Here is a 26,702-nt window from a genome sequence, read left to right on the forward strand (position 1 = left end):
CTCTTATATATAAATGTATGTCTAAAGATTCTTGTCAAAAGACTCCTCAATAATATTTAAGTAAGCAGCAAATTATTAATCATTTTTTACACAACATTCAAATAAAACAATTTTTTAACCGGATTAAAGCTATTTGTATTATTATAAACTTCATCTTTTAGTCGATACCAACTCCGGGAAATAGATACAGATAACATAACTTTTTCTACAGCTGATACTTTTGATATTCAACACCTTTTGTCTTCAGTAACCGTGACCACGCACGCTGTAAAGCACGCTTAACGTCGGAAAAATTAAATTTAAAATTATGTAAAGTTTATATAATAATATAATAGTATATAAGTTGATAATAATACAGATAGCTTTAAACCGGTTTCTTTCAATGTGTAAAAGCTATGTTAACCAAAGACAATACTTTTTTACATAACATGTTATATAAAGCGAATATGATATAAGTTCGCATGTATTTCAAATGTCTCGATACTTCAAGAACTCGGTAATAAGCAGCGTCTGTTTTCGACAGTACAATCTCGCATCCTTACATTATTCGGACACGTATCTCGGCGTGGTGTTCAGTCCATAGAAAGCCTTGTCGTCCAGGGGAAGGTGAAAGGCACGAGACCACGCGGACGGTCACCTACGCGTTGGACCGACCAGATCAAGTCTGCCGTAGGAGGTACACTCAATGAGTGTAGCAGGATGACTTCTAATAAGCAACGATGGCGAAACATCGTGAAGCGCTTCACATCTGCCCCTTCTATTACCACTACTACATAGCGATCACAACCGCTCTGACAAGAGTGTACCGGATAAGAAGAAGAAGAATGTATGTATTTACAATTCACCGCTATAAAGTCACTCACACTCGGCGTGGAATCGTAAAAATTGGATGATGTAATCTGTGCCCTAGGTTTTACGATCTCAAATAGGTTAGTGGAATAAACTGAAAAGGGCTATAAAAAGTCGCTTGACTTAAGAGATTGTTTTTCATTTTGATTTCTATGTCAGAGCTTAAGAGATACATACATTGATATTACATCTAGCTACAACTCGTTATGCATTGGGGTTTATCTGTTTCATAGATTATTTAATTTGTTATTCATAGGAGAGTTTGTGTGTGTGTGTTAGCTGAAATTAGTTTGTTAGTGGCTTCCGCGTGTGACTCTCATTTTAGAGTTTTGATTTGTGCAATTTGTGCTTTCTATGTGCACATTTAACATTCGAACGGTGAAGGAAAACATCGTGAGGAAACCGGCTTGCCTTAGACCTAAAAACTCGACACCATGTGACAGGTACAGGAGGCTGATCAGTGATCACCTACTTGCCTATTAGTCAAATTATTTTGAAACAGATACAGAATCTAAGGCCCATAACTAAAAACGCCACGCGTTGTAGAGAGATAGAGAGTAATTTTGATATATTCGGCTTATAAGCCCACTAACGAATTGAAAAAATAAGAGTTGTAATGCGCCTACCTCATCCGCATTGTTAGGCGAATAAGTATTTTTACATAAGAAACTACCTGTAAAAACTAAAATTGTAGTTAAAAGTAATATTATTAGGTTCAACGTAATTGTTGTATGAGGGATGAAGTATTTTACATAAGATATATTGTAATTTATAATATATGCATTGTATATGTAGTGGTGTACTTTCATAAATAAATTACATATACATATGTTAATGTAAAAATTAATTCATAATATAAAAAGCTCTAATTTAAAATATATTAGAAAGTTATTTTCATATGTAAATTATGTATAGTTTACGATGATTTATCATTTTAAATGACTCATTCATAACTGTCTTATAAATTGCGATCAACATTTTTTTCGTTACACTAGTGACACAATATATTAATGTTGCTTGAAAGTGGCGTATTAAGATGACATTGTCTTTGATACAGATCATAATTTTAACCTGATTTTTAACTGTCAACATCCATACGGGACATACATACATTTCCACTACGGTGCTCTATACTCATGATCCAGCTCTATCCATCGGGACTACTAGAATAGTCTGTGGAAGACTATGCACACGACCAGTCTAATGTATGTCTGTAAGGCTTGGACGATAACCGTGAAAGAGGAGCAGAAGTTCCTGGTAGCGGAACCCAAAATACTGAACAAAATCCTGGAGCCGACGACGCATCCCTTATGCGTCGTTGAACATTATAGGCGAATACAAGGCCGCCTCGACTAGTAGGTTGGCCTAGGCCAAGTTTGGCTGGATCACTGCCCGATCTTGGCCAATGCGACCTGTGGAGTGGAGAAGGATCTGCTGCAAGCCAACAATTAGTGGGAGGTGGCACAGGACAGGGTGTGCTGGAAGTCGCAGAGCCATCGTAGAGAGTGCGTGAATTATGAATATGAATATTTTTTTTAGTTCCCAATACAGTGAGCTAATGCATCAGAGTTATTATGACACATTTTTTTTAATATAGTGTTTTACTTTTATTTAAAAATCACGTTAAATATTAAAATGACTTCAAATTTTTGGGAGCCCATAACTCATCTTCTTTGGGTTAAAGCGCATGCGGGCGTGGAGGGGAATGAAAGAGCAGACTAACTGGCAAAGGAAGCTGCGCATCTAGAATAGGCGCCCGTGTACAATAGATTCCCCATATCGCATTTGAAGGACTGTCTACGTGGAAACACGATAGAAAAATGGAATCACAGATACCTTGTTATTTCGGCCTTTTCGATAATTAAACAAATAAAACCAACGGGATTGATTACCCAGATGTTGACAGGTCACGGTGGATTCTTGTCGTATCTTTACAGGTTCAGGGTTAGACAAAGTGCTGCCTGGCCTTGTAGCAATACAGCTGAAGAGAATGTGTTGCATGTTCTGACCGACTGTTCAATGTATGGATGCGACAGGTATAACACTGAACAAGCTATGGGCATGGAGGTGACGGAGGCGAGTTTGAAGGAAATAATGTTCAACATTAGGTTAAGAGGCATCTTTCTGGGATTTGCTGTAAAAGTCATAAAAATGTTGTTAATAGAAATATATAGTAGTGTTTAATCATCCGGGTTAGGAATACCATACGTAAGCTATTAAATACCTCCGACGACTACATAGTCAGGGAATTATCTAGAATTATTATTTAAAAAAAAACTATAGCTTACGGTCTTCCGAAAACTATATCCTTGAAATCCCATCTCATAATGCATCCTTTCTTGGCAAATCCTTTAAGGTCACTTCAGTTAGGCTATGGAATTCACTTCCCGTCCCTAATTCCTTAGCTCCTTCTTTAACTTCCTTTAAATTTTTTTCTGTACAATCGTTTTCTGTCCACATCGTATCCCTAACTTTCTTACTAACTGATCTTTATTATCGTGATTCATGTTGGCTTTTTGCTTTTTATTTTCCATGTATCCTTTTTTTAGTTTACTTAGTATTTTTGTTCCTGTTTAGTTTTGTCCTAATAATGTGTAATATGTATTTTTGCGCTTCTTGCCTACCTTATCTATAACACATTTTTTTCCTCTTCTCACAGTGGTTACCTGGAAGAGATCGCTCGAAAGCAATAAGGCCGGTTGCCCTCCTTTTAATTTAATTATGTTCAATTTATATTATGCAACGAAGTGTTAATATATAAACATATGCAAACATATATTAATAAAACTATAATACAGCGGTCGCAGTCCGGATATTTCTGATATATATCGTCAATCACACACCAGCGAGTCATTAATTCTTTTCTATAGATTATTTGCAACATTAGTAACATCAAAGTGAGGCAATGAAGTAATTCGCGCCATGGTTAAAATTAACCGCATTATAGATTCCCCGAAGCGAAGCTATACTTATTATTCATGGACAGTTAACTGGAGCTTCGTATGTTGCGTATAACATGTTAAATTTATTTATTTTCGAACATTTTGTTTATACTTCGTCCGGATAACGTGTCGCAATAGTGCATCTGCTATTCCATTTTTAACTATTTACAAAGGCATTCTGAAAGACAATTCGTTTGTTTTATTTTAATCGATTTTTTAAGACTTCAGGCCCGTAAAGTACCCGCCTTTGAGTGTGTAACCAAGCTCTTGGGTTTGTGTTCGATCTTGTGAAACAATAATTGATAATGTAATATTTTGATCAAGTACTTTAAAAAAATTATGGATTTTTGTGTAAAATGTATTTTTGTTAACGAAATAGAACATTTATTAATATGTATAACTAACACCCATGTGAAGCTACATCATTGTCAAACTATTTACACCCGCCTGCAGCCTGATATTAATTTTAAGTAATTATTTATCAAAAGTCATCATGTATCGTCAGAATTTCTTATTTGTTAAAAACCTGTGTATTTTATCGTCAATATATATTTTAACACTTCAATGGATATTAATACGAAATAAAGCAACTACGTAATAAAATCAATGCATCACCTACTATTTATAGCGACGTTTTTTAAATAAAACACAAGATGTATGTCAAACATACTATGAAGCATTGTTCGGCCTACTAAATCGAGCTGTTTCAGACCAAGACGATTTATGGAGGACATAAAAACGTCCAATAGCCGCGGTTATCGCGAAAGGGTAACTTCGACTACCTAACAGGCTATTTCAAAAATTAATAGCAATATGAAAATGACAATTCCCTTACAAATTTCACTAACCACTCAAAAAAATTAAGCATACTTTATTATGGGAATTTACCAAAATGGTTCCCAAAAGTTGACTGATAAAGAAATTCTAGAATCTTCATGTGATAGCTAGGACTAACCTTCTGAACACATGATTCGCTGTATTACTTTAGTTAATGCATAACATATTATTGACAAAAGTTCTACTAAGTATTTGTTATTTAATTTTTTAAATTGATTTTCCTATTTTTTTTTGTTATGCATTATTGTTTAGTAAATAAATAAAATTATTCCTATTATCACAGAGCGATACATACTATTATAGTTCGCTTAATAATGAACTTAGTCATCCAAATCATCACTACAAACCATTAGTCATAATATACATAATTATCGTTTAATCAAGCCGGTCTGCTCAAGTGATCACACGCCATACAATTACGAGTAGTGCCTCGGGAATGCAGATAAGAGATTACAGTATTAAATAGCTCTTGACACAATTCCGTTGATTTGAACATCGCGTTTAACATTGTCATTGCTAATGAAATCAATTGCGAGTCATTTGTTTTTAAAAATGGGCGGGTAAAATAGAATAAACTTTTAAAAAACGAAGGCGGAAACCTAGATTGTGATTGGTCTAACTGACGACACGATTTAGTTTCTCAAAAGTGACTTTTACCTTAAAAAACGAAAAACATGTAGCTATATCTTCTATACACTGATCCCCTATGAATCGAATGGGTCATCGCCAAAAATATCAAGGCGTTAATCGATATATAGTTTCTCATACTACTTACAAATTAGGTACGTTCATATAGTCTATCGACATGTCTTAATCTGGTCCAAATATCTGATTTCTTGTAGGACAAACGAAACTGACGCAAAAATGATTATCTGCCAGTTATTATGTTCATAATCAGTAATATAATTCCTTACAGCACACATTATCGTCATCACTACGCCATCAGTTATATTTATATATATAAAACAGACCACTTAGGTCTGGGCCTCAGATTACTAAATCCGGTTCAATTATCATTCGTCAATCTAATACGTTCATCCACCTGTGCCTGACACACACCTTCGACTTTTTGGGTCTAAGGGAAGCTGGTTTCCTCGCGATGTTTCCTTCACCGTTCGAGCGAATGTTAAGTGCGCAGACTCACGAGGCCTGAAGCCGAGAGCACCAACATACCACCTTATGCAAAGCGAGTGTAAAATGGACGTCATCAAATTTAGATAATAATATTTAAAAGGCAATATTTAGACCCGAAGGGGGATATAAATGGTTATCTTTTCCTATTATATACTATAACATATTGTAAAACTTTTTATATTGTAGAAAATTGAATAAATAAATATGAAGTAGTCGAAAGTCATAGTTACGATGAGAGAACATTTTGCCATACTTCAACACATGTTGGAATACTTTACGAGTATTGGAGTTTACAAACTGAAAGCAATTAAAATCATTATAGTACTTCCTTACTTAAACCTTCCTATTTAATTTTCCTTATACCTAGGAAAATCTAGGCTTATAAACAACTTCCATACAAAGAGTTTTACCTGTATAAAGTTATGAGTCTGTAAATAGTACCGTTATCCTCTTTCTAGGCACTTCAAACTTTAGTTAAAAATGTTAATATTATGCAGTTTCCACAAAACAAATGCCCAGACATTTTCAATTAAGTTTCATACTTCTAAGCGAATGGAATCTTTTCCAAGTGTTTTTTTAGAATAATAACGATCAAAAATAGCGAAAAGTATAATTAAAAGTTGTTAAAACATCCTAGTGAATATGTTTTATTAAATATTATAATAAAAAAGTTCCTCGTGCTATTTTGGATTTCTTAATCCTTTTATTTAGACACGGAAAATCATGTTTACTTTTTCTATACTTTTCTCACTTCACAGTACAATAATAGTTTAATTAACAACATGGCTTTGAATTTCTCGTACTCGCAGGAAGCTACTTTTTATATATAACATGGGGCAAACGGACGGGACGCATACCTAAAGTTGAGTGATACCGCCGCGCATAGACAAATTGCGTAGCCAGCCTTTTAGGATGTTCTTTTGTTGAAGGACTCTTGGTTCGGGAATACAGTTGTGCGCGGCTAAAACCACTCAGCTGTGGAACGATGGACGTGGAGGTGATACGCATAAAGCTATGTTTTCTATAAATAAAGACTATTGAACTACTATTATATATAATCAAAGGAATTTAAGTCAGTCTAATGGCCTTGTGTATTCTAACTCTCTATAGTTAAGAGTCCACACGTTTTAGTTTTAACCTAGTCACCCTATATGCTTTCGTGTCTAGTTCCAATTGTAACCGTAAATACAGCTTGACCTAGATCTTCAGAACCTGGCTACTGCACTTGACGTTAAGCAAAATATCTTGCACTTGATAAGCCACACTTACTTTACCGTATCTTGTTTCTCTCCTTCTATTAGTAATATAACAAACAATAATTTTTTTTTTAATACTCCGTAGCATTACAATATTAGAATTAAACATATTTAAATGAAAAGGAGGGCAACTGGCGGCCTTACGGCTTTCGAGCGATCTCTTCCAGGTAACCACTGTGAGAATTTTTTTATTAAATTAGATAAGGTAGGCAAGAAGTGCAAAAATACATAGTTATTAAGAATAAACTTTAAATAAAATAAATCCATGGCACTACAACAAACAAAACTAAACAAGAACAAAAAAAACGTTAAAAGTGCACATGAATCACGATAATTTAAGATCAGTTAACGTTAGTAGTTAATAAGAAAGTTAGATACGATGTGGACAGGTAATGTTTGAACAGGAGTAATGCTATTATAGCTATTTACGTTATTATGAAATACTTAATTTGAATGGGACATAAAAACGGCATATATATGTTTTTATGTCCATTTTAAGTGCAGCTTTTATTAATTAACAATATTGTATAATTTAATTATTCATTTCGTAAACCTACAACTAACAAAAATTATATATAAAAACAAACAAGTGTTCTAAATATATAACCAAATATGGAATACATAATATCTACAAAAACGCTCAAACATTCACAAAAGGTTAAAAACAATAAAAAATATTCAATACATTTATAAGTAATACTGTTTTTGGTTATGTTGTGTGATGGCGTAAAAGTGATGTTATGTAGTTGTAGTATGTTATTTGTTAGTTTTTTCGAAATTCCAATTCGAACGTATTTCGATGTAACGATGTACATCCGAAATAATTCCACAAATAAGAGGATACCCACTATTAAAAGGCCGGCAACACACTTGCGAGCCCTCTGGTAAGCGTCTATAGGAGGTAAATAACAAGTCTCCTATCACATAACTTCAGGCGAGTCCGTTTGACCCTTGTTTTAGAAAAAAAATGTTAGTCAATGTTATAGATTTTAAAGATAAAATTCCAACCATACCAATTTAGAGCTTTTAGCACAAATTGTTTATTAACGATCTCCTAAACATTTTTATCACAATTTACACGAAGCAGTTAACTGAAGAATACGGAAACAAGGTAAAAGTAGGCTAGTTCATATAGGTCACACATGGAGCTTGAATCATGCATAAAACTGCATACCGTCTCAATGTGTGTTGGAAGTTACACTTCGGTCGGTAAAGATTTAATGGACTATAATAAGGAATACATATTTAGAAACATACTAATAATAATTGTTATTAAAAATAGAAAACTAAAAATAATAAAAAAATGTTGATGTCTGTGGCAGTGTACCTTCAATACTGGCAGCTTTCTTCACTTTATTTATTCGAAAGCACCAGCTCTGAGGTCACTGGTACTATGAGCCAGATGGCAACTTAAATCTTTAATTAGCACCTGAGCACTTGAACCCCACGGCCCAAGAGTCTCTTCAAGAGAAATAAAATCACGGTTGGAGGAGAAACTGTTCTATTTTAGCCGATTATTATTTTCTTCACGTACATGTTTATTAGTTTATTATAGCCAAAAATATGTTTTTTGCATCCGATAAAAAAAAACAGTCTAACACATAATTTAACAAAAGCTTTCGGCATTTTCATCGATTCATTTCTATCAGCCACTCAGTATGGCAAGAAAAATTATATCAAATTGTTTAAAAAAGGTATACGTTTATCAAAATAGTTTTTTTAGTAAAGTTAAAAATAATTTGACACAATTTCTGTTCCGCAATGTTGAAATATCTGATTGTTATCTATAACAAGGTCTAAATATATAAAAAAATTTAAAACTTTTAAAAACCTCATCCATATAAAGAGTTATTTATTCACCTTTGTGTATTTGCTAAAAAACGTTAAATATATGAATAACTCCTGCTTGAAAGAGGTTTTGTAAATGAGATAAAAGTGGCTTAAAAAGGATTCTACGACTTATGAAAATTCATCCTTTCCATAATTTTGAAATACGCTTCGAGAATATCCTCTTTGTGGATGCAGTTATCCGGGTCTTATTTGCTTAGTTACATACTCCGTTACGTAACGAGGTCTGATTGTTCTTCACATGATTAATATTCGTGGTTTTTAATCGTTTAGCCTTAGAAACAGAGACCACTGTAGGGCGTTTATATTGGGGAATAGCTAAATTGGCTATTAAAAAAAATTTAAAAACCTTTACAGATTATTTATTAGTGTTTATAGAACCTATACAAATTCACAATAAATTCTAGTATAAATGACTAATAAATCAAATTAGGCAAATTGGCGTCGCACCAGTCATTACAACGTAGCTTGTAAACACGTAAAAATGGCAATTTATAGGATTAATTAATATTAATTAATCCTAAAACTACACATAGATAAATGAATACATATTTACAAGCATGCTTCGTCGTCCTCCATCGACTAACCTGTGACTGTCGTTGTTTTAAAAAAAAATTAATGCATTTTTTTATTAAAAATACTTATCTTTAAATATTTATGTAACTATTTTTATTTTTTTATAACTTTATTCATAAAGGTAAACAAGTACACTTATGAACGTCAGAAAAGAAGTTAAATTAATTGTAAATTTACATTTACTAACAGTTCGCAAGTCAAGGGCGTAGAGCGGGCAAGAAGAACTGGCAAGAAACTTTTCGCCACTCTTTATAATCGCTAAGTTTTGAGACAATTTATAAGGATTATTCTCAATAACACTTCTATTTCATACTGTTAAATGACCTTAAGAACAAGTTCTGTTTAATTATTAATTTTGTAACATTACAGTTAGTTTTATAGAAACGTGTTCAATAGTTCGCAAAACTTTACCCTTTCGTTGGACGCACGGGAAATCTAACTATAAGTACTTAAAACATAAATTCTACGATAAGACTTTAGTGTAATTAACTTGGAACTTAATATGTGTTCCTTCGGGTACTTGGTTTAAAATAGCTCGAACAAAGTAGTGTTGAAATCCCTTGCACTATGTGGACATGAACACATAAAAATGAAATAAAATCAACTCCAAATGTTCTATAAGAAAAGTATAAGGAACTGAAACACGCCATACTTAACTCGACATATTGAAACAAAATAACAAACCTTTACCGTTAGAAGTTAAAAATAAAATATTCATTATTAAGAAAACACTTTTTAAACGGATTGAAGCTATGTATTATTATTATAAACTTATAATTATTTACATAATTTTAAATTTAAATGCTGTGATACTTTTGACATTCAGTCACCGTGACCAGGCACGCTGTAAAGCACGCGATACGTCGGAAAAAAATATGTAAACAATTATAAGTTTATAATACATAGCTTCAGCTTCCGTTTAAAAAGTGTTTTTTTAATGTGTAAAAGCTATGTTAACAAAAGACAATACTATATTCATTAATGTATGCTAGCATCACTAGCAGTGACTGTATGTAATATATATTAGAGAACAAAAAAGAGGTAGGTTCACCTACATGAAGCCAGGCTGTACCGGAAGGTCGGTGAAATACGAAATCAACCTGAACCTGAAAACTTGAGTTGATGATGCTGGAGTATCGAATTTATTATAAAAATAATATAAAACGAACCCAAGTCATAACATAGTAAATAAATTCAAAGAAAAAAACCACTGTTCTATATTGTTCCTTTTAAAACTAAATATTAAATATATTTCATAATGAATTAGTAACTCAATAATGTCAATGACCGGACTAATTTCTCTAGGGCTAGTACGTTATTTGTATTTGTAAACAACATTCATAATAACCATCCAAACACTTTTTCACTATTACGAAATGGGATTTATATAATTGTGTACCTCAGGGTAGAGAGTCGCACGTTGAAGCCACTAGGCCAACACTGCTCACTGAATAATTACTTCCGCTTAAATCAATGTACGTTACATCGTAAACTATATACTATGTGCATGTACAAGGAGTACATTGTGTAAAATTGATGCAATGCTCAGGACTATGTTTAGTAAAGTACTTAGGCCCGCCCGTAGACACCTGCAACACCAGGCCGGCCGATCTTGAGCTGAATTCAAGAAGCTTTGGTCATGACAAAAGCATTTGTTACAGTCCAAACCAGTGTAAATCCAAAACTGCCGAATGTATCGAAGTACTGTTTAGTAAAAGTTAATTAAACTTTCGGGACAGAATATTGTTAGTCTTTGAAGTTCACATTTCTAGAACTAAAACTCTTAGCCAATTCACAGAGCATTTAAAATGTTCCTCGACAACTTCGGAACGACAAATCGTCGAAAAAGTGATTAAACGAATCCGTCCAGACGATATAATCAAGAAATTCGCGGAATATGTCGTCGAATTGAAAAGATTAAATAGGTTTATTCCTTGAAATCGTCTGTTTCGTTTCAAATTAAAAATTTCAGCAAATGCATTTAATTACATAATACTTTTATGTCTTATCGGCCAACTGCACTCATTTTCCAGCAAAACGCTAACGCGAAATCCATTCAACCACATTTTTGATGCTGGAATTCTGAATATTTTTTTAATATAAAACCTGAATATTCAGATATTTCTCATCTCATAGTCGGTAATCAATTCAGCCGTAATGCACCTCCGTGAATGAATTTTTAATATTTGGGTTTTATAAAAAGCTTCAAGTATTACGGGTAGAATTTTTATGTGTGTTTAAGTGGAATGGCTAAATCCCAAACTGTAGCAACTGTAACATAAATTCAAATTGAACAAAAACTGAAAAAAAAACTTTTATAACACCCCTCCCTATCTTTCTATAATACTTTTTTCACAATTAACAAACAATAGACAAAAAGGTTTTAAGGCGGAGTCTAATTAAGTATCAAAGAAGTAACTATCTCTCTGATGTTTATTTGATAGCAGCTGATACTAAAAAAAAATTGTTACCAACAAACATCATCTCATACATACAACTCTGTAAATTTCTAACGAACTTCTCAAACAGCGTATTAAAAAAGTTAAAAGCAGTCATTCATTTATTCATAGATAAACAAATAGCTTTTTAAACAGTTTTGTCTATAAAAATGAGTGTTTCTTGATTTATGGTTGTGTAAATAGCCTAAAAGCGATCTAGGCGACCTTAAACATCCCACGCGAGCTTACGGACAAGGTGTTAGCAAATGGTTCACTGGCTTCGATCGAGGTCAAACAATAGATTTTGCAAATTCGAAATTTAAAAATATGACTGTTACTTCCACATCCGTATTTTGAATTAAGAATCCATTTGGTATTTAAACTCGTATAGGCATTATATACATTCTTAATAGGTACTTTTCATAAATGTATGAACTTTGAACAAATTAAAGTGATTATTACAAATTGAAGAGGTTAGAAGATTTAAGTTTTAGAATACATGGCTATTTCTAGGAATGCATGCGCGAGTTTTTATGCTTGCCTTAATATGTTTTTATAATAATGTTAAGCATTAAAACACAAAAAATAGTATTATCTCAAATTATAAAATCTAAGATATGTCATAAAATACAATTTTACTTATTAATAACACAGTTATTGTTATCGCAATATGTTCTTTCAAAAACCCTTACCATTGCCAAGACTGTCGAACAAATAATAGCCTTTTAATGAGGAAACAATAAATAAAATACGTCATACAGTGAAATAATCCCACAATTTACAACGTTTGTGATTATTCACGAACATAATACAATTATAAACCAGTTGAAATTACCCAGAATGCGCCGTCAAATGCATTTTGTTACACGTAATGCGGTTACACATATTAATGCTATAATCAAGATGGGAAAATCTGAAAGTAGTATTATAATATCTATCAGTAGATAAAGGGTATCCATAGTGCACTCAGAGTTTGTACAAAAATAGAAATATGACGTTTAATTTGTTTGTACTGTTGAGGTGTTATTGTTAATATTATGATATTTTTTTATGATGGTAAGTGAGATATACATAAAAGTGGTAGCTAAGATAAAGGTCAAGGAATTTATGTATCCTACCATGTATCACATACGGCTGCCAGACTTGGGCATTATCTCAGAAACATATTTTAAAGTTGAGGACGAAAGAGGAATGGAATGAGGCATGGTGGGTGTAACGCTAATAAAACGAAGAAGAGCAGACGACATAAGAGCAACGACCGAAGTAGAGGACATAAGTGGTTATTAAAAAAAGGCGCTGGACCGGACACATGACGACAGATAGCAGGTTGAAATAGACAAAAATGTACAGAATCCACAAGACGAAAAAAGGAAGACAGAGCAAGAGATGGGCAGACTATATAAAGAGAATAGGAGGCACAACATGGACGAGAAAAGCTAATATTAGAAAATAATTGAAGCAGCTGGAAGAGGCCACGTTGATCACCAAAATCGGCACAACGGATGTTAATTAAATTAAGTTAGGTTATGTGACTTAAATAAGTGTTTATATAATATTATACTGGGTGTCAGCAATAAAGGCTTAAAAGTAGGACTTTTTAATGTGTCCCTTTTTAAGTTTAGTTTTTTTGTTCCTGTTTTACTTTCGTCTAAATAACTACATACATGTTTTATGTATTTTTGCACTTCTTGCTTACCTTATCCAATTTATTATTAGATGTTGCTCGAAAGCGATAAGGCCGCCCGTTGCCTTCCTTTACATTTAATTATCTCAATTGTAATGTTTCTATAACGAAGTGTTAATAAATAAATAACAAATAAACTTAAATATTTCGGACACGTCTTACGTAACACCAAAAAATATGAGCATCAACATTCAAGGCAGAAGGAGACCTGGAAGCAGTCTTGGTTGAAGAATCTTAGGCATTGTTCAGCGCGGCATCCTAAAATATGGTTGGCATGATGTTCGCCAACCTTCAAAAGGAGACGGCGCTATAAGAAGAAACTTGGATTGGCGGTTTTAAATAAATAAATAAAAAATTACGAACTTAGTTGGTTTTTATTAACGGAAGAATTACACATTGAAAGATATGCCTCATTATATTCGCGTTATTATAAGCAGTATTGGCGTTGTGGTTTAAGCTCCGACCTTCATCTCTGAGGGTGTGAGGTCCCATAGGAAAATATATATGTGCGCAATTACTAATCCTACGGTAAGGGCAAACATCGTGAGGAAACCCGCATGTCTCAAATCGACGAAATGTGTCAGACAACAGGCTGATTACTACTATAAAAAAGGTGGAAAAATCGAATGCCATCAAAGGCGCGTTATAATCCGGTAATAGTATAACGGTGAGTTTTTGACAGGGGTAACACGCAGAGATCCAGAAAGTCTAAAAAACTAATCGTGACTGGCAGAGCGGAGGGCCCGACCTCAGGCCGATCCGCTACTCGCTGTACCGATCAAGTGCAGGTCTTACCCAGGCGCAGAGGCTTGCCGAAGACAGGTAAGAGTGGAGGAAGTTGGGCGGCGCGAAATGAAGAAGAAGTATAACGCTAAATAACACCCTGACCTATACTTAGTAATAAACATAATGTACAAAATAAAATTAAATCGAATTCAAAGCACTACTCAGAACAAAGAACCGCTGAAATTAGCCACTGCGGGAGCTAAAAAATGTAATCCTCTTACACACATTCAAAATAAATAATGGTCGCCCAAATTGTTTGTTGTTTATCCCTTCCATATAAATTGCCAACAACCAGTTCTTCTCTATACCGATATATATATTTTTTTAAATACAATCGAGCTGACCATTGCGTACGTTCTAGTAGGTCATTAAATAATTACCCAAGCAATGTTTCAATAGGGTCAAACAAACGTTAAGTTACGATCATTTTGTTTGCATGCCCTTTCGAGCTATGATTGTTAATTACATCGACCCACTGAGATGAATGACGTCATTGGATGACAATTACCGCCCTTGAATGTTAGTGTCGTTTATTACCTCATTTCAATATTGCGGTTATTTTGAAACATAGAAATCATTATCTATAGTTGGATCCCGAATTCCAAATTCAAATTGAAATGCTAAGGATTATCTGTTTGCTTGTTTAATACTGCCACTTCCCTTATATCACGACAGAACTACTCTTTACTGCTGTATATGTCGCAGTAAAACTAATGCCTAATACCAAACAACTCCGTATTATTAAAAAACCTAAAATGTACAAAAAATCCGGTACTTACTGAGTTTATTAAAACGCAATTATTTCGGAATATAATTCGTTTAAGATATGTATACAGATATTTACTTATTATCATTAAATAAAATAACTGTAAAATAGGTTTTATAAAAAAAGAAACAAAACCCGGTCATAAAATACATAAAACATTCGATGTATTACATCGTATTTTTCAGTTAATACCAAAAGTCACTTAATTATTATCGGGGACTTCGTGAAGATTCCAACATTAATATTTTGCCTTCTAGAAATTATTTATATTTATTTTCTAAAAATTATGTATGATTGATGACAAACTAAGAGTCGGTGAATAATGGAGTCAGTCACATTTTCATGAAAACGAATTACAAGACACAATATTGAATTTTCAGATTTATACGTTCATTGATTAAAAATGTTTATTAGATTCGGGGATATTATTGAAAGACAATAATATTTCTTTATTAAAATTGTCGCATGCCGCATATTAACCATCATAAAATATCTAACATTACCACAAATCAAGGCCGACATTAAGAACTTTCTAGAAATTCACAGCACTCCTTTTAATCTCCATATATTTTTCCCTATATAAGACGATTTGATTTTACACGATTCTATATGATACTTCTTTTTTCATATTGAGACACCCAAAAGATTATTGCTGGACCTATACACCATATGGAAATACAGTTCATTAAGAATACAATTTATTTGTATGTTAGAAACGAAAAAATTAAAACAAATACAAACGTGAATTTAAAAAGTTCTCTATTACAAGGCTAAACTTTTCCTGTGTGTCATTTCATATCCTATATATTAAAAAAAACACGGTACAGCAGTTACAGGCCGCTAGTATGGAATAAAGCTCTCCTTGTGTTATTCCGGTTAAAATTGTAAGATAATTACGTCGACTTTATGTAAAGCTACACAATGTTTATATATAACTTTGGAAACATTAAAAAATAATTCAATACTTGTCTAAAGTAAATGTCAATTAAACTATACGGACGTTGCCAAACAACAACGAACTGAATCAAAGGCGATGCGTCTAAAATGTGGACATTAATAATTATATAGAAAAACGAGATTAAATATTTAGACTTTATCGCAGACTAATTTAAACATAGATATAACCTTTAAAATATAGTCATATTTAAAAAAAAATGTGTGCGTGTACACCCGTAAGAAGTGATACTTTATGACCTTATTTTTCGAAAAATGATCTACTATATGCAACTTTACATGTACTTACTTTTAATGTTTTCCAAAAGGCTTTTATTATCATAGACATGAATACAAATAATACAATTATTTCATTTTACCTTATTACTACTAATATTATTACAGAATTTCATTAATTGTAATAGATTTATTACTATCATTGTTATTGTTATTATATATTTTTGTTATTAATGGCATCGAATCTCTTCGAATCAATGGTGGTAGGGACAAGAAAAAGACGGTATGTAATGGAAAAATGTGACGCGTAACCCAAAAATATGACGGTTCATTTTTTTCCAACGTAACGTTTTTATTATGTAATATAAGATTTATAGACTTTTGGGCCAATTGTTAGCAAATCGAAATTGTTATTTAATAATATAAAATATGTACATTAATTAATAAAAAATCTCGTTCGATTCATTAATACATTTAATTTTCATACTACATACTACGATGCTTCACTGAAGCCTTACAAAGAACATGGAAGTGAATTTTCCCAGAATCCGTTCAACTAATTGGTTCCAATATGTAACTTTGGACTGGTCTACGTTAGATCGCTTAGATCGAATATTTGCTGACTAAAACATATTTGCGAACCCTATTGATTACTCGGTAAGGTACACAAATTGATTTGTTTTTAACGTAGAGACTTGTTAGTGTGAGTTTCAGCCCAATGAGGCACACAGAGAGATTTATGAGGCTGTTTAATTATGAATTTAGAAAATTTAGAAAAAAATCTTAGTGATCGACCGCTTTGTTCTATGTTACCAAAAAATCCCAGTAAAGTTACGAATATAAGGTTATAGTAAATATAGGTACCAGGAAGTTTGTTGAAGAAAAAATATCATATTTGTCTTATGAGATATAAAAAAATATGAGCCCGCGTGCTGCTGCAATAGCCAACAAAACCATTGTCGATAAATAGGCATTTTAAAATAAAAATGGCGCATCATTCCTGTTCTCAAAAAATAGAGCTGAATTTTGTTGCGAATACTGTCAAATGTGTAACAAGTTACACGAAAGACAGGTGCCCCAAAAATATATTTTGTTGCAAACATTTTGTGTAGGCACTCTACACTTCTATATATGAAAGTATATTTATTTATTATTACGTGTAAACATTCCTTCCAACAATTTCCTTCCTAATAACAATGAATATTCATATATATATATCTCTCTCAAGTAATTGTATTGTTAACTGCTTACTGTAAATTAATATTTATAGCTCCTACTTTTCTCAAATCGTAAAATACTTAGGAATCAAAAATAATCCTTGCTTAAAATTTAAGTAATATTTTACCGTGCTTTAAACATTTTGTTTTTTTTTTGTATTTGTAGAAAAACCTCTTATTTTTTTAAATACTAAAATATGTACTTAAATAATTCTGTTACTTTTCCACTACTTTAAGCATATAAATCTATTTAATAGAAAATGAGCAACTTACCGATTTAAAATATTTTTTCTTCCTTGGTTATCACTGTATAAAAATGAAACAGCTACGACGTTACATATTTCAATTATTGTGACTACTGTTTTTGATTTTTACACGTTTTCAATTAAGTAGAAGATAATTTCACACGAAACTAACTTTATTTTATTAAGCGATGAGACGACCGTGCAGCTGACAGCCGGCTTTTTCAAATGTCTACGTTTTTTTACCGCCTTCGCGTCTGCGCTTTGCCGCTTTGGAAGGGTTATAAAACCTAAAAATGTAACGTTTTAACGTGACTTTAACTCAAATATAACTTACGACTTAGTCGGTAATAAAGAAAAAAAATATTGTGAATACAGTATTACGATCTTAATATTAATATCAATTACAACTATAACGACAATAACTATAGAAAATTAATATTTTAAATTTAAAGTTCGGCGACATCTAGTAGCACATTAAGGAAATAGTTATTGTTATAATAATGATTTACTCATTAGTAAATGTTTTTATTCATTTAAATTTAAATTTCGTTTACATTATATATGATTGATTTAAGATCAAGTTTAATTAAATAGTATTTTTTGTCACAATATTTAGTTCTACATAATCTGTAGCACTTTGGGTAGACTTTCATAGAGTATAGGTTACAGAGTACAGACTTCAGAACTCAACTTCAGTGTCTAACTTCAACCATCATCCAAGTTCATAAGTTGCACAATCCTGAAATTAATAGGTTATAATTTTTCATAATTTATAACCAATTTTTCTCATTGTGAAATCGCATCGAAATGGCACAGAGTAAGCTTAATGACATGGCTGGAAAGTTTGCTAAAGGTGGGCCTCCAGGACTCGGCATCGGTATGAAGGTTGCAGCGGTACTCGGTGCAGCAGCCTATGGCGTTTCTCAATCGCTATTTACCGTCGAGGGTGGCCATCGCGCTATTATATTCAACAGAATTGGAGGTATCCAGAATGATGTGATGACTGAAGGCTTGCACTTCCGTATTCCATGGTTTCAGTACCCAATCATTTTTGACATCAGATCGCGGCCTAGAAAAATTTCCTCGCCCACGGGATCCAAAGATTTACAAATGGTTAATATATCTCTACGTGTTTTATCCCGCCCGGATTCAAATAGTCTTCCAATAATGTATAGACAGCTTGGTAAAGATTACGATGAAAAGGTCTTACCATCAATTTGTAATGAAGTCCTGAAATCTGTTGTGGCCAAATTTAATGCTTCTCAACTAATCACGCAACGTCAACAAGTGTCATTGCTTATAAGAAGAGAATTAGTTGAGCGTGCTGCTGATTTCAATATAATTTTAGATGATGTTTCACTGACTGAATTAAGCTTTGGAAAAGAATATACTGCTGCAGTTGAAGCCAAACAGGTAGCACAGCAAGAAGCTCAAAGAGCTGCTTTTGTTGTGGATAGAGCTATACAAGAAAAACAACAAAAAATTGTACAAGCTGAGGGAGAGTCTGAAGCAGCAGAAATGTTAGGTAAAGCAATGGGAATGAGTCCAGGTTACCTTAAGTTACGTAAAATCAGAGCGGCCCAGAGCATTTCTAGAATGATTGCTCAATCACAAAATAGGGTATTCCTACCAGGTAATAGCTTAATGATTAATCTTCAAGATCCATCCTTTGATGACCTCTCCGAGAAACTGACTAAGAAGAAGTAACAGGAAGCCATGGAAGAGTATTTGCATAAGCTTGAACCAATGCCTACTCTTTCAGAAAATGAAGCCTATTTAATAAGCAGTGCTTCAATTACTATATAAACAAAGTTATGCATTTTAGTACATGTATCAGGGTTCAATTTTATTAACTTGCATTTTTTGTTACTTAGGTGTAGATAATATAGTTGTGTATTTGTTCTGTAAATCATAATGATTATAAAAGATTTAACATCTCATAGCTTGTTTAATTTATTTTGATAATGAAAAGTATATTATTTTTTATTATAAAATGATTGACATTAAATATTTATATATTATTCCAATACAACATAAATTAACTCCAATGCCTTTGAAATCTAACCATGGTGGCCTACCATGAGCATTCTTAAAATCATACACTCGAAAAAAATCTACTGAATTTAGGAACATGAACTTATGTTTTAAATAAACAGAAACATATTGAAATCGAAATAACGATAATTTTGTTTGAGGTATCTATGTAAGTTTTGAAATTTAACTTAATTAAACAATCACAATAACTGCTCCCAAATAAATATTTATTTAATATAAAACTATTTTTTTGATATATTTTAAATGTAAAGTTTTCTGATAATATAATGATGAGTTGACACTTACTATTTTAAAAAGTTTCTGTCAAATTTTGATAGGAGCTTTCAATATTTTGGTGTTTACAAATTTTCAGTTTTATAAATATTTTACACTTCCGATCGAATTTCTAATCTAATAACACACTTCCTAACTTTTTTGCATGGCTGACGCACAATCTGTTCAGGCCAAGAAAGGAACCATGAATATTTTACACAAATTTATAAATATGATGGTGTAACTATTGATCACAAATTTGTATTCTAAAAATAAATACCTATATCGAAGTGAATTCCTGATATAAAACCCTTTCCAAAACATATTACAAATCAACTTATAACTCGAAAATCATAAGCAACTGTAATATAAAAATAAATTGCTTTAAATTGTACAAATTTAGTTTATATGTTGACTAATTCATATAATATACATTATATTTTCTTTATAGCTTAAATCAGACAAACTCGCTGAATTGCGAGACATGTTGGCAAAGAAGAGCCCAATGAAATACATGAATATATGTTTATATCCAATTGAATATTACCTGGAGACATCTTTTTCTATTTTGATGACATCATCCTAACTCAATGCTACTATTATTAGAATATTATCAAATGGTGTATTATTTACATTTTATCAGTTTGAAAATACCTAACAAACAAAAAAGCTAAGAAGAATAATAGAATTCATGAACATAATAAGGAAAAGTTAAATTATAATAAATACTAGTGATGTAGCATTCTTATTTATTGTGAAATAAAGATCCCAGCAGAAGTAGTTTTTACCTATTCTATACTGATTCCTAAATAGGGTTTAGGTGTGTAGATCATTATGCCATATTTTAATAAAAGGAATAATTGTTGAAGGAGTTGCAAGAGACTTTGGTAAAATACACAAAACCAATACAAACAGGTAACATAAAATATATGTTTTTGTTATACAGGCCTAAGTCATTAATTTAATATTATTAAACATAGTTTGTGCAATTGTTGGTAGGTAAACAAACTAGCAAATTATAAACATAATATCTTCAAAGTCCATAGAAGGGAATAGCTGTCTTGTTTCTCATCTCTCTTGATTTTTAATTTTTATAGCTAAACTCAAAATAATTATCTGAAATATAAAAATTATATTTTTTTATAATGTCTGTCTCTGTATATGACCACTTCATAGACCAAGGTTTTGGGCAAGGAGGATGGATACAAATTAGGACTGCTCTTTAGTTAATATGAGTACCCCACATTAAGTAAAACATTGATAAATAATTTTAAAATGTTAAAGTTAATCAATTATTATCAACTGTATATTAACTCAAACTTAAAATATTTATACTTTAAATTTAAAATGTGGTTATATTACTAGTAACATATTAATTTAAGTGTTTTAAGATGTTATTGATCACAGAGTAACAACTCTGATAAACTAATTGTAGTGATTATCATACAAAAAACCTGGAATTATGATTAAATTTTATTTTATATCCTTGGGTACAATTAGTAAACACAGGAAGTAGTAAAATACTACTACTACCATAAATGGGTTTTAATGTATTAGGTAATTAACATCAAACAAGTAAATATTTTACTGCTAATATTTATTTATATATAATATTATCTGACATAAGACTATTGAATTATTATATTTACTCCTTCTTAAGAGCTGAAGGCTGGGGCAAGCGATATTTAGCCATCTCCTTCTCTGCTTCAAAGTAACTCATATTGTCATAGAGAAAATATTCTGGAACCTTATATGGGCCATTTTTACTTGGATCTACTCCTGGGCCAACAGGCTGAGATGAATTGTGAATTACAGCATTACTCAAACCAGGAACTGCCGCAGACGATATTGAACCTTGACTTTGACCCGTTCCTTCACTAAAGTATCTTCCAATTACAATTATACTTCTTCTCATACTATGCCTGGCAAACATTTTTGGTTTGATAGGTTTTTAAGATTCACCTAGAATTTCAAAATAAGATTTGGGATTACACAATCCAATAAATGTCAAAACATGATTTCGTAGGGTCTGTCAAATCGTATGACTTCTTCGCTTACAAAAACGGTTGTTTGTAAGAAAATAATATTATGTATTTGTCGAAATAAAATATTTATATAAGCTAAGAGTTTTCGACATATAGAATTTAAAACATAATTGGGCATAGTTAGTTTTATTTTTGCTTAGGGCGACCTCTAACTTTGTGCGGCTATACAAAAGACCACTTTCAGGAGGCTCATAAACGGTATTTTACTATTAAGTATCTATTTATGTCTAGTTGTAGCGTTTAAACCCGTAGATGAACATAATATTTAAGTTTATATTGCAAAATAAAACCATCAAAACGTGCGTTTTGACATGTTCAAGTTCGCAGCTAAAATTACTATTAATGCTTGGTATTTTTTGTAAGGTTTATAAGTGTCATTCGAATGATTTTATACTAAGCTTTTAACTTAAAGCCTTATTAAACCATCGGTTAAGATATAAAATTGATTTAAGGTAACATGTCTATGGAAGACACCCCTTTGCGAAAAAAACGTCCGTTGCCCTGTAAATTGTAAAGAATTGTTTTTTAGTTGTCAAAAAATTGTGTCCACTACGAACGTTGCGAAAGAAAGAAAAGCTTAGTTTTATTGAATACTTAGTAATTTCTCACATTTCGTAATTTAAACTATTTCATTAGTGGATTACTTTTTCCGTATAATTTTTGGTTTAGAAACATCTTTAATTTGGGATCTAATACCGGCCGGCGTACATACGTAACGTCCTTTACGCAACGTTATGTATTAGTTGACAAAAGAAGTTATGTAACGGAACTATAAGGACTACTTCATATTACGTTTTTTATTCGTGTTGAATTTTTATTTTGTTCTTTTATTATTTTCTAATGTAAAACAATTTACTTTTTATTTTCTTTTAGAGATATATATGTAATCTGTATGTTTTAGGTCCAGTGGGATTTAAATTATATTTTTCGTTATTTATGTGCTTAGAATATACGTTACCAGACCCTGCAGTTCATTTTAGTAATGTAATAAGTATATTGTTACGAAGACGGGTCGACTGCAATGTTTCTAGATTTTTCTACTAGCTAGAGAACTTTTCAGCAGGCTGTAATATGATTTCTGACCGTTTCAGGAGAGGGTCAATCACATATTAGTTAATTGTAATTTCCATAATGTTACCCTAGTTTTCAGGAAGATGAAACCTTTTTTCAGTCGGTTTCAGAACATGTGTAGTAGAGTGGTGCAGTTTTCAGGAGACCCGTTTTCAGGCGTTTTCAGGCCTAGGCATAGGTAGGACCCCTTTGATGAAGGAATATTCTAGACCAAACTTTCTAGGTGTGAGACAAGGACGAAATGATACGAGAGAGAGAGAGAGAAGATCGGAACTTTCTCGAAACTACATTGAGCACTCTAGAACGCCGTACGACAAGTACGGAGCAACGTGCGAAAGAGACAAAGAGTGCGAACGTTCTAGAATTGCGCAATCGCTACTCAGTAGCAAGCCCGCCTAGAGAGTTCTCGAATATTGTTTAGAATTATTCCCAAGGATATATAAGCGAGCCAAAACGCGACTAATCGCCTTTAGTTTTGAATGCGATAACAAGAGGGACACCAAAGCGATAAAGTGCGAATAAAGTGATTACAAGTGATAAAGAACTGTGTGAAGTGTGCATAAGTGAAGAAATTAGTGACTGTGTTTTTGCGTGCAATTAGTGCATCTCTGCAATTAATTTGTGCCCATAAACTCCTCATTGATTTATCAAGAAATAAACCTTTGAAGAAATCTACGGCATTTTCTATCCGATCCCCTAGCTCGTAACAATATTATAAGAAGTTTAAGACTTACAACTATAGTGCCTCGTGCGCTTCAAGGGCAGTGACCTAAATTAATTAAATTATGAATAAAACTGATCCGAAGCGTTACTTGAGAGTTCCTATTAAGTAACTGTCCCGTTATTTTGAAGATGAACATTTTATTTAATTTTATATCTACTTGATACTAAAAACATGCTATGTTCAAAATATAGCCAGTTAGTACACTATACTAAATCTATGAATGGATGAAAAATCTATATTTTTAACTGATTATAGAAAAAATCAAGACAAAAAGACATGAAAGTAACGTTATGGATATAAAAAGGATTTGTGTGTACAAGGTGTGATGTATTATTTTGTATTATTATGAAATATTAGTGCTTCTACTATTAGATTTAAGTTACATTTTTGTAGTTATAACCACATAGTTTAAGAATTACAGCTACTTGAATATAGTGACGTAACGGACCAATGTATGCATACTGATTTACTACAACTTGATTATTGTGCGATATCTTGATTTAATTTCCTAAAAATTAACAGTGCATTTCAAAATATTTATTTCAAAATTAATTTACTTTAAGTCAAAATATGAATAAAGATTTTTCGTTACTCCATTACGTCACTAAGCAAAAAATCTAAATATGCCCAATTAGTTCACGGTACTACTGTACGGTGTACGGTTTTCTTACTAGCTCTCATTCAAGTCCCGAATCGGAACTCATGACATGTCACGTTATAGGACAACACCGCGCGGTGTACTTTCACCGTAAAACGTAATGATTTGTGTAGACTGACGTTATGAAGTACTTTTAATTTTAAAAGTTGCCTCATAATTATTGAGATTGAATTGTTACGAAGTGTATAGAAACATTGCTATATAAATTAGAAATAAAATTGTATGAAAGTAAAATTGTACTAAAAATAGTTTGTTCCACATAGAATAATAATTCCACGTAGAATAATAATAATCCTGTTCAACCCTAAATCTTCTTGCTATCTCAAAAATGACTTCAAATTTTTGGGATAACTATAGCTTACGCTCTTCCGAAAATTATATCCTGGAAATCGCATCTCATAACTCTTCTTCTTCTTGGCGAATCCTTTAGGTTGCAATTATGCTATGGAATTCACTTCCTTCCTTCTCTTTCTTCCTTTAAATTTCTTCTGTACAAACATTACCTGTCCACATCGTATCCCTAATTTTCTTACTAACTACTAACTGACGTGAGACTGATCTTTAATTACACGATAATTTATGTGCACTTTTTATTTTTCATGTATGCTCTTTTTAGTTTAAATTTGTTTACATTTTTTTGTTCCTGTTTAGTTTTGTCTCAACAACTAAGGTGAAGTATCTTATCCAATTTAATACATTTTTTTTCTCTTCTCACAGTGGTAGCCTGGAAGAGATCGCTCGAAAGCGATAAGGCCTCATTTTAATTTAATTATGTTCACTTTTTATATCATGTGCAACAAAGTGTTAATAAATAAATAAGTTAAGTGGTTGTTTGCTCACAAAATTGAAATATTTTCGCATTACAGTGAACAAAGACAATTTGATCTCAATTTCTATTCAATTCAATTTCTTCGGTCATTTGAAAAAAAAGCAGCGCTTGTATTACATAATTTAGAATTTGTAGTTATTCAAATTACAATCAAAAGTACGACTACAAATGGCTTTATTTTAAGAAACAAGAATCATTTAATGTAGACCTCGTCTTTATTATGTTTGGATTTTAAATGCTACAGATGATAATAAGCTGAGTAAAACTTAATATAACCTATGATAGTAATAGGCAAAGAGAGCACGGTGTCTATTGATATTGGTCTAGTTTGTCTTTGGAACATTTTCACGACTGTTTTGGATAGGTAGCTAAGTTGCCTTGCATAAAATCGCCGTATATTCTATCAAATCGTGGGAAAATGTATTTTCTTTAATATTATTTACTATTATTCTAGAAGAAAAATGTGCTATGAATAGAAATAACGTGTTTCTGTTTGTGTTAATTCAGATAAACAGCAGTTCAGCCATTTACATGAAAGGTGAGTACAAAAAATGGGCAAGTACCTAGAATTTTTTGTTTTACTGTTACGGGTTAAGATTCAGGTATAAAATTATAAACGCTAGTAAGAATTAATATTGACTCATATTTCTTATTGGTTTATGTTAGAAACAGCATGCACTTATGATTCTGTATTGTAATAAGCGCAGGGCGCTGTTTATAATAATTATTGTAGTTGTGTATATTATGTACTTACTGTATAGCACACTAGCATACTATGTAACCCGGCAAAATCAAAACGTTGCTCCTAAACGTCATTTCTACTTCAAACTCTACTCTTTTTGCTATAGGTGTTGTATCTAAGATTCGCTAGTATAATCTAGGAGAAATGGATCAATAATAATGTTTAATAAATAATTGCCGTTGAGATACCTAACCATTTAAGGTAATATAATTACTTTAAATCCAATACATACTATTATAAGATATTTGGCAAGTAGGGTACCGTGTGTTTGTCATTTGTAAAATGCGTCAAATTAAAATTTATCTTTTTCTCTGTAGTCTATGGTTTTTTCATATATTTTTTAAAAAAATGTTGCCACAATTGAAGTTTTACCAGTCTGTTAGTTTTGTTTTTCCTTTTAGTATGTAAAATATCTATCATCATTATATTCGAAACAAACTGAAAGTTTTTGTGAAATGTACTGTTTTATTTTTCAAAAATATAGCGATGTTTTTTCTTACGAAAATTATAATGGTATATATGTTCTTCAAAATAGCAGCTAGTAAAATGTCTAAACCCAAGAGCAGTTTTTGAAATAT

The 26,702-nt window shown here is 32.0% G+C and overlaps 4 protein-coding genes and 1 long non-coding RNA gene across 7 annotated transcripts in view; 3 read left to right on the forward strand and 2 right to left on the reverse strand.

Annotated features, from left to right (window-relative positions):
* The window catches only part of LOC123714498 (connectin-like), a 66,924-nt gene extending 48,912 nt beyond the window's left edge, over nucleotides 1-18,012 (reverse strand). Inside the window, exon 1 of the mRNA XM_045668762.1 lies at nucleotides 17,777-18,012. The gene's annotated coding sequence lies outside the window, so the exon portion shown is untranslated. The remainder of the gene's footprint in view (nucleotides 1-17,776) is intronic.
* A 419-nt stretch (nucleotides 18,013-18,431) lies between these two features.
* On the forward strand, nucleotides 18,432-19,688 carry LOC123714636 (prohibitin-2). The gene has a single exon (XM_045668992.1). The coding sequence runs from the start codon at nucleotides 18,556-18,558 to the stop codon at nucleotides 19,453-19,455; it is 900 nt and encodes a 299-aa protein (XP_045524948.1). The 5' UTR covers nucleotides 18,432-18,555; the 3' UTR covers nucleotides 19,456-19,688.
* A 373-nt stretch (nucleotides 19,689-20,061) lies between these two features.
* Nucleotides 20,062-20,835, forward strand: LOC123714412. Its single transcript, XR_006754303.1, has 2 exons — nucleotides 20,062-20,418; nucleotides 20,507-20,835. It is a non-coding gene; the product is annotated as an uncharacterized LOC123714412 (long non-coding RNA).
* Nucleotides 20,836-21,635: 800 nt separating this feature from the next.
* LOC123714225 lies at nucleotides 21,636-22,156 on the reverse strand. The gene has a single exon (XM_045668418.1). The coding sequence runs from the start codon at nucleotides 21,986-21,988 to the stop codon at nucleotides 21,701-21,703; it is 288 nt and encodes a 95-aa protein (XP_045524374.1). The 5' UTR covers nucleotides 21,989-22,156; the 3' UTR covers nucleotides 21,636-21,700.
* A 3,574-nt stretch (nucleotides 22,157-25,730) lies between these two features.
* Nucleotides 25,731-26,702, forward strand: part of LOC123714746 (transcriptional regulator ATRX homolog) — a 36,016-nt gene continuing 35,044 nt past the window's right edge. For 2 of the 3 annotated variants that reach the window (XM_045669223.1, XM_045669225.1), the window contains exon 1: nucleotides 25,731-25,920. The gene's annotated coding sequence lies outside the window, so the exon portion shown is untranslated. Of the gene's footprint in view, nucleotides 25,921-26,304; nucleotides 26,326-26,702 lie in introns of those variants that run through there. The other variant, XM_045669224.1, reaches the window with a different exon arrangement.

Source organism: Pieris brassicae, chromosome 9, assembly GCF_905147105.1.
Source record: "Pieris brassicae chromosome 9, ilPieBrab1.1, whole genome shotgun sequence".
Taxonomy (NCBI): Eukaryota; Metazoa; Arthropoda; class Insecta; order Lepidoptera; family Pieridae; genus Pieris; species Pieris brassicae.